Source organism: Leuresthes tenuis, unplaced genomic scaffold, assembly GCF_036924035.1.
Source record: "Leuresthes tenuis unplaced genomic scaffold, fLeuTen1.0.hap1 SCAF_20, whole genome shotgun sequence".
NCBI lineage: Eukaryota > Metazoa > Chordata > Actinopteri > Atheriniformes > Atherinopsidae > Leuresthes > Leuresthes tenuis.
The window spans coordinates 20,732,928-20,749,628 of NW_027325374.1; the positions used below are offsets into that span (position 1 = coordinate 20,732,928).

The window sequence follows — 16,701 nt, forward strand, 5'->3', positions numbered from 1 at the left end:
TAGTGCTGTTATTTCAGGATCAAAGCTTGTTGCTATATCAGTGTTAGGCGAGTGCTGTTCAGCAACCTGCACATCAGATTGAGGTTGAGTGGTAAGGGCTGCAAACATTGACTTGACTTCCTTTATTTCTGCTTGCAGATTTTGTATTTCTGACTGTTTGTTTTCTGCTTGACCTTTGGCATGGACAGGGACTGAATGATTGAGCTTTACTTTGGAAGCTTCATACTCCTCTTCTGTCTGGGTTTCGTTTAACAGTTCCAGAAAGGTAAGTTTGGCTCGCCTTTCTCTTAATCCGAATTGCAACAACATTAAGTCAGCATTTACAGCCTCTTCAAGTAGCTGATCAACTCTGGCTGTGTCCATTTTACTGGCTGGCAAGCTACCTTGTTGTACAACTTCAATCAATGCATGCTCAAGCCTTCTGAGGAAGTCCGACAACTTTTCACCAAGTTGTTGCTGTAAGAGTCTGAAAGAGAAATTACTATTCACTATTCACTTAACTAGCGAATGTTAACGGCTCAGTGTTAAACCGCCTCAAAGTAAAAAAACATATAGAACTGCAGGACAGACTTCGGGTTGAAAATGTCCACAAATAGTTAAAAAAAAAACATTAAACAAGTGTCCATTACACTCTATTGAGCTCCATTCCAAAACCTACTCACACTTCCTCTAGCTTTCAAAATAAAACGGAAATAAAATATATCAACATAATTTTATACTTTGTTTGCTTTTAAGTTCTGCCTATGTATTTTAAACATATTTTAAACCTTTTACAACATACATGAAAAACAATTTTAGCCTTATTTATAACATATTTTAACTTCTAAGTTATAATCTTTCTTTTTCTCTCTGTAACATATCTTATAAATTTAATCAATGCACTAATATCTGTGTTACACCCCCCCCCCCCCCCCTTATAAATGTCCAAAGTCCTCATTGGACAAACAAGTACAACTAGGAGAAAGATGCAATTTAGTTTTTACCAATGTGTATGGTAATACCTCTATGCACTATGGTGACAGGTTGATCTTTAGATCAAGTTTTAATCTTTCTTTTTCTCTCTGTAACATAGCTTACGAATTTAATCAATGCACTAATATATTAATCTGTGTTACAGATGTATGACAAAAAGTAAAGGTCATGATTTCACAGGACTGTTGCAGAGGTGGCAGATTTTAATTGAACAGCTGATTTGAATTCAGTTCCTTCAAATGTCTCATCTCCATCGCTGAGTGCTGTCCAACCTGCAAGCTAACATTAGCTGAGCACAATGACAAAATTAGGTAAACTTAACAAACAAGTTCAGCATTTTAGCGATAATATAACCCTACTTTTAACTAGATTTGGCTAGAGTCAGTAAGTCAGCTGGTCAAGTACTGTTTTCAATTTTAACATCTGCATCTAGTTTATTCTATTTTCTATTTCTATTACTTTTTTGTGTAAACTTGAAGCAGTTTCTCAGCACAAATTATTACAACTATAATTAAAAAAGCTATAAAAAAACTGTGAAAATGAACTATTTGAATATTGACATGTTCTTTGTAGTCCCACAAATGTCAGTACCAAATACAGGTTATCATGAAGGCTGCAATTTTGATACAGCCTTCATCTAACTTCATCTATTCAAAAGCAACAGAATATTCACAATTAGGTCTTCATTGTGAAAATAATCATTATTTTTTAAAATTCTAATTGTAGTTTATATCCAGAGTCATCCACAGGTCCTTGTCCTTGCCCTCCAACTCATTGCGCTGCTGTGTTCATAAAGCAGCTGAGAAGACAAAGCCTTGAAACTGTGTCTAAAGTGGTTCTGTTGTGTTTTCACAACCACTATAGCATTTCTTATATGCTTGGAGTTGGTGTTTTATGCTGTAAGATGCACTGTGGTGATGTAAGATCCACTACATCCACCCACTACAGACTAGCGTTTAAAAAATAGAAAGTAGCATCGGAAAACACTGCACACCAAATTGGTAACAATTGAATAAATGTAGGATTAAACTAACTGCTTGCACTCTAAAAATAACTTATATCTGGATGCAACACAGCTTAAGTGTACCATGCACATACTATTTAAGGTAAACCGAACCCCTACTACCTGTGGATTTGTGGAGCAGAAAAATTATGAGACAGCACAGTTAAAGCTGCATATCAAGCTGATATATCCTGCTGCAATCTGCTATGTTTTCATTGTGAGGAGCATAAGTTATTACTGCGTTAATGTATGAAAATAGGCAGGCCTTGTTCCACAGATAACTGGATTTATTATCCACATTCTTCTTTAATGACCAAACCCTTTTTTATGCCTCTTGTCCAAATCAGCTGCTGCCTTTGCTTCAATGCTGTTGATTAGTCTGCTTCTATGAAACAATGATTCGTTGCCCCTGAAATCCTTGACAAGCCTGACACAGCTGAGCTGCCTTTTGCAAACAAGTAGTTTATCAATATTAAAAACTGTTCATTTATACAGTCATAATGTAATCACACAAAAGTCACATAATAGAACAGTCCTAACAAATGGGCAAGCAGCATGGTAATGGTCCCACTGTCAGTTATATCAAGTCACACAACAGTTGAAAAATTGACTGCTAAATTGTTGTTAGCAGTTAGCTGCTACCTAAGAGCGAATTACATTGTCACCTTAAATTTTGCTGACCTTTTGAAGGAACTAATTATAGTGCTTACAACTTTATGGTGACAAGAAACATGGTAAAAACAAACTTAGTTACATTAAAATGCATGTTTCATCAACATCAATTAATCTTCTGTCTTTGGCATCTCGTGTGCACAGTGAATTTTGTGTGTTTTGAGAATGCAGACAACACACAGAAGCAACCTTGAAAATTCAGGGAATGAAGGACTAAGTCAGAGATGTCAAAAGTCAGTCCTTGAGGGCTGCTGTCCTGCAGGTTTTAGATGTTTTCCTGCTTCAACACACCTGATTCAGATTAAATGGATTTCCTCAAAAGATTGCTAAGTTCTGCAGAAGCCTGCAAATGATGCATTGATCTGAATCAGGTGTGTTGAAACAGGGAAACATTTAAAACCTGCAGGATAGCGGCCCTCGACGACCGGATGTGGATATCCCTGGACTAAGTCCTTAAAAGGATCCTTGACACTGGAACAGCATCTGCAAGATTTGATGACGTAGCCTCCTAGCATCCTAGAATCCTAGAATCCCAGGATCGGGACCCATTAAGGATAATAGCTTGCTAACTTGTGACTGTAACTTCTGTGTCTGATAGCTTGTAATATGATTAGCAACATATCTATTAATGTAAAATGCCGTGTCACTTACTAAATGTCAGACATGAATGACATGGGGCAATAAAAAATACATTGTGATTTTCACTTGGAAAAAGTTGGTTTGTTAATGTGTTAGCTAAGCAGTTAGCTTCATTGTAAGTTTTGATCTCTGACAACAAGAAAAATATCTGCCTCTTTTACACTACAGCCTAAATAGTTTTAATTTGTTAGATAGTTTTGTTGTCTACCATTTGGAGGTAAGTCAGAAGTGTAACTGCTTGCTGTTGCTAAAAGGTTGGTGATAATGATTTGACCAATATTTCATGGCTAGCAAGTTAAAATAACGAGCTACAACACTCTTCGGTATCTGATTGATCTGATTCCTAAGACCTAATTTTCTGAAGGTTAATCACAAGCATCTCACGTTACACAAAGGTATTTGTCAAAATATTGAATAGCTTCTCATTTGACCATGGAAATATTTGCTACAAATGAAAGAGGAGGTTTCAAATATCCGAACAGTTTGGAGGTTTCAAAACGAGCACACTTGAACTCTCAGATTAGCCTTCGGTAGGAGCTTCAGCTTCTTTCCTTCTCACTGAGTCCACTTTTAACCCACCACGCTAGAACCCTGGGGCTATGAGTGTATCTTAAACTGCTTTACCATCGAAATCTTTTCGAATTATGAAAAAAAGTGATCTATGTGTATTTCCTCTGCCTAGAGCCTTGTTTTCACTGTCTGTTATTTATGATTTATGATATATGTCATAGCTGTATATTATCATGCTTATAGAGCTAAGAGAAATTCAATTCCACCCTTTGTTTTGTATCAGAGTCACAGATAATGGCACGGCTGGCACACAGGGAGGTCTTGAAACAAAGATAAGTCACACATTTTTTCTGCTGAGGATTCTGTCACATCCGTGCCACAGGAACATTTGAAAGGTTTAGTATCATGAAATAAAAAAACAATTACTATTCCGCATGATGCATCACTATGGTTTATTCCTTCTCTCCAAAGCAGATAAGCGTGTTTCTTCAGTTCATGTGCCTCACATGCATATTGCTTTTGTCTTCAAGTAATCTTGCCTCTCACTTTTCACTGGCAGTCAAGAGGATTTGTGGAGTTTATATTTGATATTGAGAAAATGAGATTAGCAAAGTCACGTTTCTATGTGTTTATCACCACAGGAAAAAACTACTGTAAATATCTGATGATTTAGGATGGGTAGTTCTCACTTTAGATTAAAGTAATATATCAGTATAGCAGTTATAACAGACAGAGGAACTTGCATTAGATTCAAGGTGAATATATTGCTTGCACATACAGTACTGTCACAAAAAGTGACTTTGAACTGTTAACACTTTGTCGTTAGTTACCTAAAAGAAATAATAGATCCATAAATCCATTTTCTATGCCTGCTTAGGCGCAAACCTGATTTTCCAAAGCTTTTCTTTGAATTTTTTTTTTTGGGATGTTTTGGGTTATTTGAACTGTTTTTGATATGAAACCATGTTAGACTATACAGGCACCAGAGTGAAAAGATCTACCATAGCTACAAACCCCAGATGGGTATAATCTCAGAAACTCACAGCAAAGCTCACATGCTTTGTAGAAATGAGGCGTCATATCCACATAAGAAGGATGAACAGTGGCAGCGATACATTTGTTTGGAACTCAATCCCAAATAGTCTCATACATAGTGCTTCATAAAAACTCTTCAGTCAAACCCTTTTTAGATCCCTGTCCGATGCACAGGGAGCTACTTTACAGCTGCCTGAAAACAGTTATCCCCTTGTAGTAAAAGGCAACAGGTAAATGTCATACTTATAAAGTCCTTGTCAGTTAACAACTGACATGGACTTAATGAGGAGGTCAGAGATGAGGGGGGCGATTGATACCAGACTTGGCTTTTTTTTTTTGGGTCAATATTTTGACTAATTTCTTACACATTAAAAGTACTTGTTAAAAGTAATAGCACCATGGTTATAATTAAATTAAAAATGATGTCCATTTTGACCAGGGTTTAGTCACTGCAGCTAGGCTTATGGAAAGATCAATACTTTGGCTTTACTTACAACCTTTCACTGCCCTACAGGTTCCCCGTTAAGTGTCAGTGTCTTGTCAGTTTCTAAGTGCTGTGAATAAGAGAAGCGGAAAAGGTGACACATCCCTTATTATGTAGAATCTTGTTTAATTATCACATTATGGTTTGTCTAAAAATATGTAATGAGACAGGTTTTGTGCAAGGCATGAGGCTTGTGCTGGCTCTTAAGGTTCTTTGCTCTCCCATTTCCTTTCCTCTGTTTGGCTTCAGTGCCGTTAGTTTACACTGAGATCCCCATTAAAGTCAGAGATGCCGGTTGATGCCCAGTTACTGTGTGAGATAGCTAAACAGAAGGGAAGGATTTAGTACTTTCCCTACATGTTATTTACTGTGTGTTTGCATGTATTATGATTTTAAATGGTTATTTGTGCATTAGAAGAGGCCTATTTGCTTTTGTGTGATCAGTTTTCCTGGACAACAAAGTTAGTCCAGTTATATAGCTGGCTCTGTCCAGGCCTTATCTTGATTGGTTAGGGGATGACGGGGTGGGAGAGGCGATCTGTCTATGAGGATCTCAGGCGCTCTCAGTTGCGCTCTGTCTACAGGGAATACAGACAGATCCACCTCCTGCACAGCCTGAGAGTTCCTACTGAACTGGACTAATTTGCCTGTAATAACTATCTAAGTCTGTCACTGAGAGGTGTAATTGTTCATTGATAGATCCATAAAGTTGCTTGGATTTCCTTGAAAATTTATTGGGATAAGAATATTTTGAGGAATGGTGAAGAAAACTGGTTAAAGTTGGACATCCGCTTTGATAAACTAAACATCAAAGTCACAAGAGTTCGAGCGAATCAACCAGTCATCCCAAAAATTTTTCAACGGAGTAACCCAGGTGGAGGTCAAACTCAACCGCCCCTGACCTTCCTTCAGTGGAAGTAAGAAGCAAAGCAAGGATGAGTGAGGGACTCGGGGAGTCCAAGGCACAGGTATGAAGCTCCAGACCAGCCGAGAGACCAGAAATCCACCGTTTTCAATGTGAACACACTGCATCATGCCATTCCTGCTGCCAACCTGGCACAAGAAGATCAAACTCCTGCTCCTCCTTAATGTCTTCAACTATCAGGTACATTTTTAAGCTCCATAAACACTTCATAACAATTCAGCTAAAAGAAAAAAAAATCTCCTTTACTTGTTTATGCAACATTTATCTGCTTAAAACTTGGGGAAAGACTGCTGACAGGCAGCTGTGCAGAAATAAATAATACAGTATGTGGCAGATGATTTAAAGTAATAATCTAATCATATATTGACATTGAGTTTGAACCACAGGGGGCCCCATTAGCATGTTATTTCAGAAGCTTCTACTCGCCTGAAAATACTGCTTGAGTTCTATTTCTTTACTCTTTTGGATCTGTTAAATTAAAAATAGTGTTAATGACAAAGAAGTTAAAGAAAAGCAAGATAAATAGGAGTGTTTAAAGGTTTATCATTTTAAAATAAAAGTCCACAATAATCTTCAGCATAATATAGAAAAATATAACTGCATGAGATGATCTCACGGCACTGAAACGCTCTCCATCAGCCGGCTGACGCAGGGAATGTTTTTGTAGCTCAGGTGGCTGGATGCAGAGTTCTGTTTCTGATCTCACATGAGTGTGAAAAGTGATAGACTGTTTGGCCAAGAAGGGAGGGCCACTGCCATCAGCTTTGACACTGAACTAACGGGGGTCAGTTCACATTGTGCACATCAGGTGTAAGTGGAGAGGCGTGTTTGCATTGCTGCTGGCATGACACTAATGCAGTGAGCCCAGCTGATAAATGGCTTGGATCAAATGCAGATTACATGAAGGTGGAAACTTCCCTCTGTAACAGAAGAGGCTTCTGATTAGATACTGCCACCAAGTGGATAGATTTGGATACAACATCCACTCCAGGCTGCAGATACTACAAATGAATTACTGCAACATAACGTTTAATAAAACAACTCACTGCATATCATCATTAAATCAGTGTGACATTTATAACATTGTCATTTATAGTTCGCAGCTATAAACGTTTTTCATTTCAGTTAAGTTTTTCATCAGAACAGCTGATGAAACCTTTCAGTTTCGGCTCAGTAAACAGCTTAAAGCTGCACAAATTATTATTTTCATAAGAATAACGACTCAAATGTCGATGTTAATAGGGTTGCTTCTATTGTAGCAGCAGACCCCCCAGATCACTGTCACCCATCACAGAAAGTTTTGCAACATTTTCACATGTCAGTTCGCGTTAACGTCAGCATGGTTAAAGCTAAAAGGCAAGTGAATTTTGGAGTGATGTTTTCACATCATTTCTGCAGGGTCTTCATTAGATCTATTAAGCTGAATGTGCGTTCTGTGTTAGCATATGGAAATGAAAATGTTATGAATCCATCTTTGAACAGCAATTCAAATTTAAATTATAACTAAAATGTAAAATGTTTCTACACTGGACCATGTCAGCCTCTTACATATAAATTCCTAATATTGTGACATAATGCAGGAATCAAACTAGTAAAATAATAACTCTTCTCTCACTTTCCTCTGTATCCACATGGAAGGTGACTGGCTCGCTGCTTGAAAGTCTCATTTCCAAACGGACTGAATACTGGGAGAACTGCAACAAAACCCTGACAACTGCTTTTCCAAATAATGGTAAGCCTCCTCCCAGAATTGAATTAATCTTGTTTTTTTCAAGGACGACATAAAATGCTCAGACATCGTCTTTTATTGCAGGAAGTTACTGTAAAGGAACCTTTGACATGTTTGTGTGCTGGCCGCACTCATCTCCTGGGAATGTATCTGTCCCCTGTCCTTCTTTCCTACCATGGATCGGTGATGGTAATGTTGTGTTTGATCATTCCTAATTGTACTGATCTATGACATCACCAGTTGAAAATAACTTTATTACATTAAGTACCTTTTGTGCTTCCCATAGTTGATTTGTCAGTGTATTTATTTCAATCAGTGCCACAGTGTATCACAGGCCGCTGCACTTACTAGTCTCAGGAGTAAGTGTTTAGCTGTGGAGATAAATGCTTTAATTTCAGATCATTTATATGCTTATGAATGTTGGCATTGTGTCGGTTTATATTTAGTTTTTCCGGGGTGGTGGAGACTGATGATTAGGACTTGTTTTGCAGCCACAGGACTTCGATACCTTGCAGTCATTCAGTTCATCATGAACTCCTCTGTATACCAAAGTATTCTAGAGACAAATGTGAGGCCATCTGTCTGACAGATAAAGCTGGGCTGAAACTGGCTCATTAACAGGACAATGATCCCAAACACAGCAGCAAATCTACAACAGAATGTCTGAAAAAGAAAAGACTCAACATGTTGCAATGGCATTTCAATCTCTTTTTAAAGAGTTGTTTTGTTCTATGACAGCAGAAGTAAACTATAAGCAAGCACAGGTTTATTGTGAATTTAGCAATGCTGAAAACAGATTATAGCTGAGACAAGGCAGAAATCAAATAAGGTGTGCAGTGTACATATTACATATTACAGTCATATTTGGTAGCTTTTGTTGTAACTTTAATCAACAACTTTAAAGCACTCAGAGTATTACCGCAGATGCAAATATCAAACAACCTATTTGTGGAGGTGGCCGAGTGGCTGTGGTAATGAAAAATAATGATGTGATGGTCCAAAAAAATAATAATAACACCCTGCCTATTCAGTCAGCCTCTCTTCCTACTGCAGTGGAGGAGAAGCTGAGCATTCAGTGTGTCTTTCAATTACCTGCAGACAACACCAGGAGGGCACATCGTGAATGCTTAGAAAATGGGAGCTGGCGACAGATGGAGAACTCCTCCGACCCCTGGCGGGATGAGTCTGAATGTGTGGAGGACCATTACTTTAAAGACAAGGTGAGGAGCAAAGTTTCAGGTGGGTGTTTGAGCCGAGAAGTTTTTGCATAAAAGCCTAAATGATTCAACAAATACCACCAGGCAATGTCAGAAACAAAGGAGGAGATGTTTTATCATATCCAACAATTTTCTCACGTGTGTTCAGGAGGATGAACTGTTTCGCCACAAAGCCCTCAGGCTCATCTCCGTCATTGGCTATTCCCTGTCCCTGTTCTCCCTCACTCTGGCTACGCTCCTCATGGGAATGCTGAGGTCAGTTTTTAACAAAAAACCCTCAACTTTCTTATGCTCATGCAAAGTTTACTTTAAAATCGTGTCTGTTTATTTGACTAAGCTTTGAAGTTTCTATCATCATTTTTTTTAGCTGTAAAGACGCGGTCTGGGAGATCTGCAGTAACCAGATCACCATAGATATCAGGCTACTGGAAACCTTTAGTTTAAAAATAGGGTTAATGCACTTGCATAATGTATTGCAAAAGCCTTTCGCCACTCCTCCTTTCTTTATATTTTGCTTCCAAGGAGCCAGACTGTCATGTAATCTTTCAGACATCTTTGGACATTGGCTGCTTTTTCACTCATTTTCAATCCAGTCCTTGTATCTGACCATTTTCAGAGGTATATTTAATTGTATTTGTTTAGCTGGAGTCATATCTACATATAACAGACAACTTAGCAAAACAAAACAAAAAAAATCATCATTTATTCCCATTTCTTTAGTTGCATCTATGAAAAATGCCAAATATAACACAGTTTGACAAAATTGTATAATTGCGCCAGCAAGGTGATTCCTAAAGAGCTATTAACTGACTGTAAACTTAGACATATCTCAGCATGGTGTGCAGTGTGTCCTTAAAACATTTGAGGAAACTGGACAAGTGGAGGACAAACGTGTCCTAAAAAACTTTCTACAGCAGATGAACAGTATCTGAATGTGATGTCCTTGAGAAAGAGGGGAAAAAAATCCTTCTGTTCACTGAAGCCTCATTAGAAATGGTCTCCATGGAGGGGTGACTGTTAAGAAGCCATTCTTAAGGAAGGGAAACAGGGAGAGAAGGCTGAGCTATGCCAAAGGACACAAGAAATGGACTGAAAATCAGTGGCAACAGGTTTTATGGAGGGATGAATCCTCCCCAGACCTCCACATTACTGAAGCAGTGTGGGATCATCTGACAGAGAACGGAACAAAAGGCAGCCAACATCCAAAGAAGAGCTTTGGGATGTCCTTCAAGAAGCCTGGAGAACTATTCCTGAAGACTGCTTAAATAAATGACAGAAAGCTTCTCTAAGAGGGTTCAGGCTGTGTTGAAGAATAAAGGAGTGCAGACCAAAACTTTCGCTTCAAGCTAATTAGAAATGTACAAACTCCACTTTTGTATTCTGTATCGTATTTCTGTTTATTTGTGTGCATAGTTCAATAAATTGCTGCACCAACTTCCCATTTTCCTGTTAAAATAGAAAGAAATGAAAGGTGGCTCCAGGCTTTTGAACAGTTCTGTGACTTAGACTCTCTTCTTTGGATGTTTAGTTTTTTTCATCAGTTTTGATGTTGGGTTTTCACCCTAAACACTGTGTTTATCCTGGAGGCCAAGCAAACCTGCTGAATGGATTTCCTTCCTGATAAAACATTGAAAGGTCAAATATTTTGAGGTGTTCATTATTCACATCCTGTTTCACTTGTCGTGATGTACTGTTGCTTCTATAACTATGACATGATATTTAAAAAGATATTTACTTGACTATGAATCTGATCAGTCATTACTAACAACTTTATGAACCAGAAGGAAGCATTTCCACGTTCTCTGATCGTTTGTTATCCCCTCCCGTGTTATGACATGTGCACTCAGTAATGCTTTTAAAGCTGCACAGGAAGCACAGATCAATGCCTTCCTCAGACTGCTCCTGTATCTGCTTACCAGAAAGCTCCACTGTACCAGAAACTACATCCACATGAATCTGTTCCTGTCATTCATCCTGAGGGCTGCGACCGTCATTTCTAAAGAAATCATACTGCACGTCATGTATTCCAACCTACCCCAGGACGACCCTGGATGGAACTCCTACTCGAGCTCTGTGGTACACTCACAACTACCACATTCTTCATGTATAAGCAGATTATCAACTGTTTTTTTCTCAGTGGTAGCTGTGTCCACTGTAGACTATTTCAAAACTCAGCTGAAATGTATTTTTCAACAGATATCACTGATGTGCAAACTCTCCAGAGTGTGCATGGAGTACTTTGTGGCCTGCAACTCCTTCTGGCTCTTAGTGGAGGCCATTTTCCTTCACACGCTGCTCTTCACCGCTGTGCTGACCAAGAGGCGCCTGCTGAAGAAGTACATGCTGCTAGGATGGGGTAAGCCATGGACTCAGGCCTTGTTACTGGTACTGGTATAGGCAAGTTATAGGGAAGGCAAGGCAAGGCAAGGCAAGTTTATTTGTATAGCACAATTCAACGACAAGGTGATTCAACGTGCTTTACAGAGACATTAAAACAGAAGAAATAAAAAATAAAAAGCATGATTTAAAATTTAAGCAAAAGAAAGAAATAGGAACAATAGATCAAATCAGAAAAAATTATGTATATGAAAGATAAAATCCATAGTTAAAATATGATTCCGTTTTGAAACTCAAGCTTATTCAAATGCAGCTGAAAATAGATGTGTCTTCAACCTGGACTTAAATACACTGAGTGTTTCAGCTGATCTGAGGCTTTCTGAGAGTTTGTTCCAGACATGTGGAGCATAGAAGCTGAATGCAGCTTCTCCATGTCTGGTTCTGACTCTGGGAACTGATAAAAAACCGGATCCAGATGACCTGAGGGGTCTGGGAGGTTCATAGTGGGTCAGGAGGTCACTGATGTATTTTGGACCATTCAGAGCTTTATGGACCAGCATCAGAACTTTAAAGTCTATCCTCTGATGGACAGGCAGCCAGTGTAAAGACTTCAGAGCTGGACTGATGTGCTCCACTTTTTTGGTCTTAGTGAGGACTCGAGCAGCTGAGTTCTGGATGAGCTGCAGTTGTCGAACTGACTTTTTAGGCAGACCTGTAAAGATGCTGTTACAATATTCAAGCCTACTAAAGATGAATGCATGGACTAGTTTTTCCAGGTCCTGCTGTTATAGGTATTAGTGGTAATGCTTTGATATGTGCTCTGCAAATCCAGGTCCACCTTTTCAATGCTTAGTGTGTAAACAGGAAAAGCTTTTTTTAATTAATTTAAATTTGAGGACAAATGACTGTAAAATTGATCTTTTGCTGTTGCAACTTTTCAGGAACTCCTGTCTTGTTTGTGACACCTTGGACAGTCTTAAAGATTCTATATGAAAACACAGGGTAAGTGTTTCAATGCAAACGCTCAAAGCCAAATGCCTTGACATGGAAAATGCACAACAAAAGAAATGAAAAGCAAATGGGCAGAAACAGGAGTCAATGTTTGTGATCAAACTGTAAGAAATAGGATTACAAACAGAGGAGACAAATTAACCATCACCAACACTTAAACAAGGTTACAGTGGGCAGAAGAGAAGCTGCCATGGACTGTGGGTGACTGGATGAATGTGATATTTAAAGATGACTCACCAATCCACACTGGATGAAAATGATGGCTGCCTGAAGAAAATTTCCACATTGAGATTTTTGCAGAAATATTTCCTCAACTTGATGTAAAACAAAATGTTTTACAAAGATAGAAGCTTTATTTGATAAATAAAACTGTTCTGTGACAAATCTGTGATTTGTTTTTTCCTACTAAATGAAAATCCTCCAAGAGTCTGTAGTATTTGCCAGGGGCAGTGCATGCTTCACAATGAATTACTGAAATTGAACTGATTAAAATGTTCATTATTGCTTGACTTGTATTTTTTATTCTCCCCTAAGATGCTGGCCAATTGTGAACATATGGTTCTGGTGGATAATCAAGGGCCCCATTACTTTGTCAGTGCTGGTAAGAAACATTTCTGAATTGTGGGGTTACGTTAGTTACAGATACAGCATGTTGCACTGCGGTGCAGGACATCAAATATATTTTGGTTTTGGTCATTCCTGTCTTGTGCAGGCATGTGACTATGTGGGGAAGTTGCTGCAGTCACAAGCACAGCTGATACCAACTATTATGCACCAAGAACCGGGCATTTGCAGACGCACTAGTAGTTTTTTTCTTTTTCCTGTGCATTTAAGCAAAATTTACCTCAGATGTTTGTTGCAGGTCATTTTCTTCATATTCATCAAGATTCTGATGCTTCTGCTGTCCAAGCTGAAAGCAGATCAGGTGAAATTCACGGACTACAGATACAGGTATTCAGGACTGTTACTGCCTCCACATCCCAATGTTTGACATTTACCTCCAAAGTTTTGATCTCCAAACTGCAGAGTTGGTTCCTGATTTAACAGTAAAATATTAATAACATACCCTTAATTTAACTGTCTCCCCCATAAGCTGTGGTCAGAAATGTTAAAAACTCAAAAAATTTGTGGTTTTTTTTCATCTCCATCAGCTTAGCCAGAGCAACACTGGTGCTTATTCCTCTGCTGGGAATCCATGAAGTGGTCTTTACGGTGTTGATCAATGAATGTGTGGAGGGCAGCAGCCGCTATGCTCGGGACTTCGTCAACCTCACCCTCAGCTCTTTCCAGGTAACCCGAGAAATACTGATTATAAGTGTAACAATAATTTGTCTTTGATCTGAAGTGACATCACAACAATTTGCGTTGTGCGTTTTCAGGGATTCTTGGTTGCTGTGCTGTACTGTTTTGCGAACGGAGAGGTATGATTTACGATTAGTAACACATAGAAAAAGCAGGGAAAGAGTTTGAAGGTTGTGTTTGCCACAATCAGTAGATTAGGCTGCCGGATCGTGGTGTGAAAATGAACACAAATCTGCTGGAGACAACAGAATTAGCTCATATTAGTTTAGTCAGACAGCAACTTAACATTATTGAATCTTTGGATATTTCCTGCCCTTAATCAGAGAGAGTATACAGGACATCCTACAGTAAATGTACAGTAAATCCTTTTTTTCCCACAAAAGAAACATGACCAACAGCTGATTAAATCTCCCGTCGCCTAGTTACATTAAAATTCAGAACATGGCAGCGTCTCTTTATTTTAGTTTTCTTATTTTAATGTATCTTTTTGTATCAGGAGTTATCAACTAAATAAAATCATTTTGAATTGTTTGAAAGAGAAAAAAGAAATATGCTAGAAGGAATAAGATGAAAGTTTCCCCTTTTATGAAGTTGACAATAAATCCATAAAATAATAAAGACGATTTAATTCTAAAAGCTGCTGTATGCTGCCGTCCTACGTCAAAGTTTCATGGCCCCTGACATCGAAATAACAGTCAGCTGTTGGGAGCATCTCAGTGAATGTGTGTCTCTTTTGCTCTTTCATTGTGTAAGGCTCTTATGTACCAAAATGACAAAGATCCAGCAGCGACAAGAGCCCCCCCCCCTAATGGGTCTTCTCGCTTCAGCAGCTTCTGAATAAACAAAATAGCACTTACATAAAACTAACATAGTTTGCCAGTGCAGGACAGGGCAGCAGTATGTTTGTTATACAATACGGAAAACAGGATGATGCATTTAAAGATGTTTAAGGATGTGTAAGAAGAAAAAGACATTTGCTCAAATAACTACAAATGTTCAGATTTCCTTAGAACTCTATTTTCCTGCCCATAAGTGACCAATTAAAGTAAAACAGATGTCAATTTATTTTTTTAAAATAATTCAGAAAAACTTTAAACATATGAACAAAAATGTTCATATCATGTAAACATCCTGTGTCATGTCATGTAAACATCCTGTGTGTTCCAGATGTAATGGTAAACTGGGAACTCCTTATCTTATGCAGGTCCAAGCTGAACTTAAAAAGCGTTGGCAGCTTTTCTTGTTCACCAACCACTTCAAAGTCGGAACCTGTTTTCGAGGAGCTCCCCTCAAACACCTGTGGAAATGCACTCGAGGGCAGCACCCACAGTGCTCACGACAGTGTGACTCATACGACGAGGGTGGCACCTCAACAATTCACCCCCACTTGCTTCAGGTAGCTTTGCATAGAGGTGGTGGGGTGCTCGGACTGGGAGAAATTAAAGGTCAGGGGCTGAAGGGCTATGACGCACCAGGGCTTGACTTTCTCACCAGGAAGAGTCTTTCCAGTAGTGATGGGGAGATGACGCTTGGGGAGACCATGGAGGAGATTCTGGAGGAGAGCCAGTTCTGATCTCAGATGGTCAAAACTGAATGTTTGATTTCAATTCACTTTGCCTACCTCTGGGCTAAAAAGACCATTCAGAAATGCTGTGCATTCTTCCAGGGCCAAATTACCAACTTGGTAAATTAGGCCATTCTTTTGCAGTACTCCAATGCTTCATGTACTCAGACAAGCCAAGAGGAGTCTGAAGCAGAGCCAATCCCTAGCACTTCTACAGCTGCCATGGTTATTACCCTGCACATATATGACAGTGTCCTCTGCAGGGAGGACTTTAGATGCAGAGCCCAAACACAGCAGAGAGGGGGGGATCTGCAAGTTTAACCAAGTTCCTTTAGGTGCATTATTAACTTCTTTTGGAAAGTTACTGTAATCTTGTGGGCTCTGTTCTTAAATCTCAACTTTCTGTATTAGCAAACTTGACTGTACATAATGATCTCACATTCCAAAATGTTCAAAAAAATTCAAACTAGTTGACATCAAAAAACCTAAATGTTAGTCTCACCCTGTAGTTCATCCATGCAGCCTCACAGGGTTTTGCTGGCATAATGACTATATAAGGGCTAGTTGGTGCAGCACTACTGCAACTTGTGTCTCCTATTTTAGACTCTCTAAATATTTTGATGACAGAAGAAAGGGTCATTTGATTCAATATGCTAGAAAGAAAAGTGCTGGAAATAGCATTGTTGAAATATGTATAATCACCAGTAACTTGACTTTTTAACAGCATAATTATTTGCAGCATAATTACATTTAATTCAATTCAACAATACTTTATTAATCCCTGAAGTGAAATTATATCACTGCAGTATTAATTGTAATTAAAAATATGCTTTTGCTATAGATAGATAACAAAATAAAACATAAATCAGCTGACAAACATGTAGAAAGTTGAAGTGTAGCACAGGGGATGGTGTGCTAGAAAGATTGCCATCAGTTTGTTGGGTGGGTGTTGTTTGACAATAACTTTGCTGAGTGCACATGCAGCGTTGGCAGGTAACGCTCTCAGTAGACAACATGGACAGGAACTCATAGCCAACAGTTCAACATCTGAGGTGCAGAGGTGCAGCTTCTCATTGAAATGTCCAGGATTACACATATGCTTTGAAGAGTTTTTCTCTTCTCTTCCTGATCTTCCTGCTGTGTCCTCACCAGGGGTCCAAGCGTGTGCATTTTATCTGCAAGTGATCTCACGCTTCCAGTGATGATCAAGGGAACAAACGGTTGAACCTTCTATCATCTTTTTCTCCATTTAGTTCCTGCTCTGCATCCTAGAAGTCTCCTCTTCAACTAATCTTGACTTG

At 38.8% G+C, this 16,701-nt stretch overlaps 1 protein-coding gene across 1 annotated transcript; it reads left to right on the forward strand.

Annotated features, from left to right (window-relative positions):
* Nucleotides 1-6,110: 6,110 nt before the first annotated feature.
* Nucleotides 6,111-15,792, forward strand: glp2r (glucagon-like peptide 2 receptor). The gene is made up of 13 exons (XM_072373328.1): nt 6,111-6,420; nt 7,879-7,972; nt 8,054-8,158; nt 9,068-9,189; nt 9,335-9,441; nt 11,106-11,259; nt 11,383-11,542; nt 12,465-12,525; nt 13,069-13,135; nt 13,397-13,485; nt 13,686-13,824; nt 13,914-13,955; nt 15,041-15,792. Exons 1-13 carry the CDS (start codon nt 6,349-6,351, stop codon nt 15,407-15,409), a joined length of 1,581 nt encoding a protein of 526 aa, XP_072229429.1. The 5' UTR covers nt 6,111-6,348; the 3' UTR covers nt 15,410-15,792.
* The last annotated feature ends 909 nt before the right edge of the window (nt 15,793-16,701 follow it).

Coding starts and splice junctions, on each gene's coding strand:
- glp2r (XM_072373328.1), top strand. CDS start 6,349: ATGCCATTCCTGCTGCCAACCTGGCACAAGAAGATCAAACTCCTGCTC. Junction 13,486..13,685: donor TTCACGGACTACAGATACAG/GTATTCAGGACT, acceptor CATCTCCATCAG/CTTAGCCAGAGCAACACTGG. Junction 13,956..15,040: donor ACTGTTTTGCGAACGGAGAG/GTATGATTTACG, acceptor TATCTTATGCAG/GTCCAAGCTGAACTTAAAAA.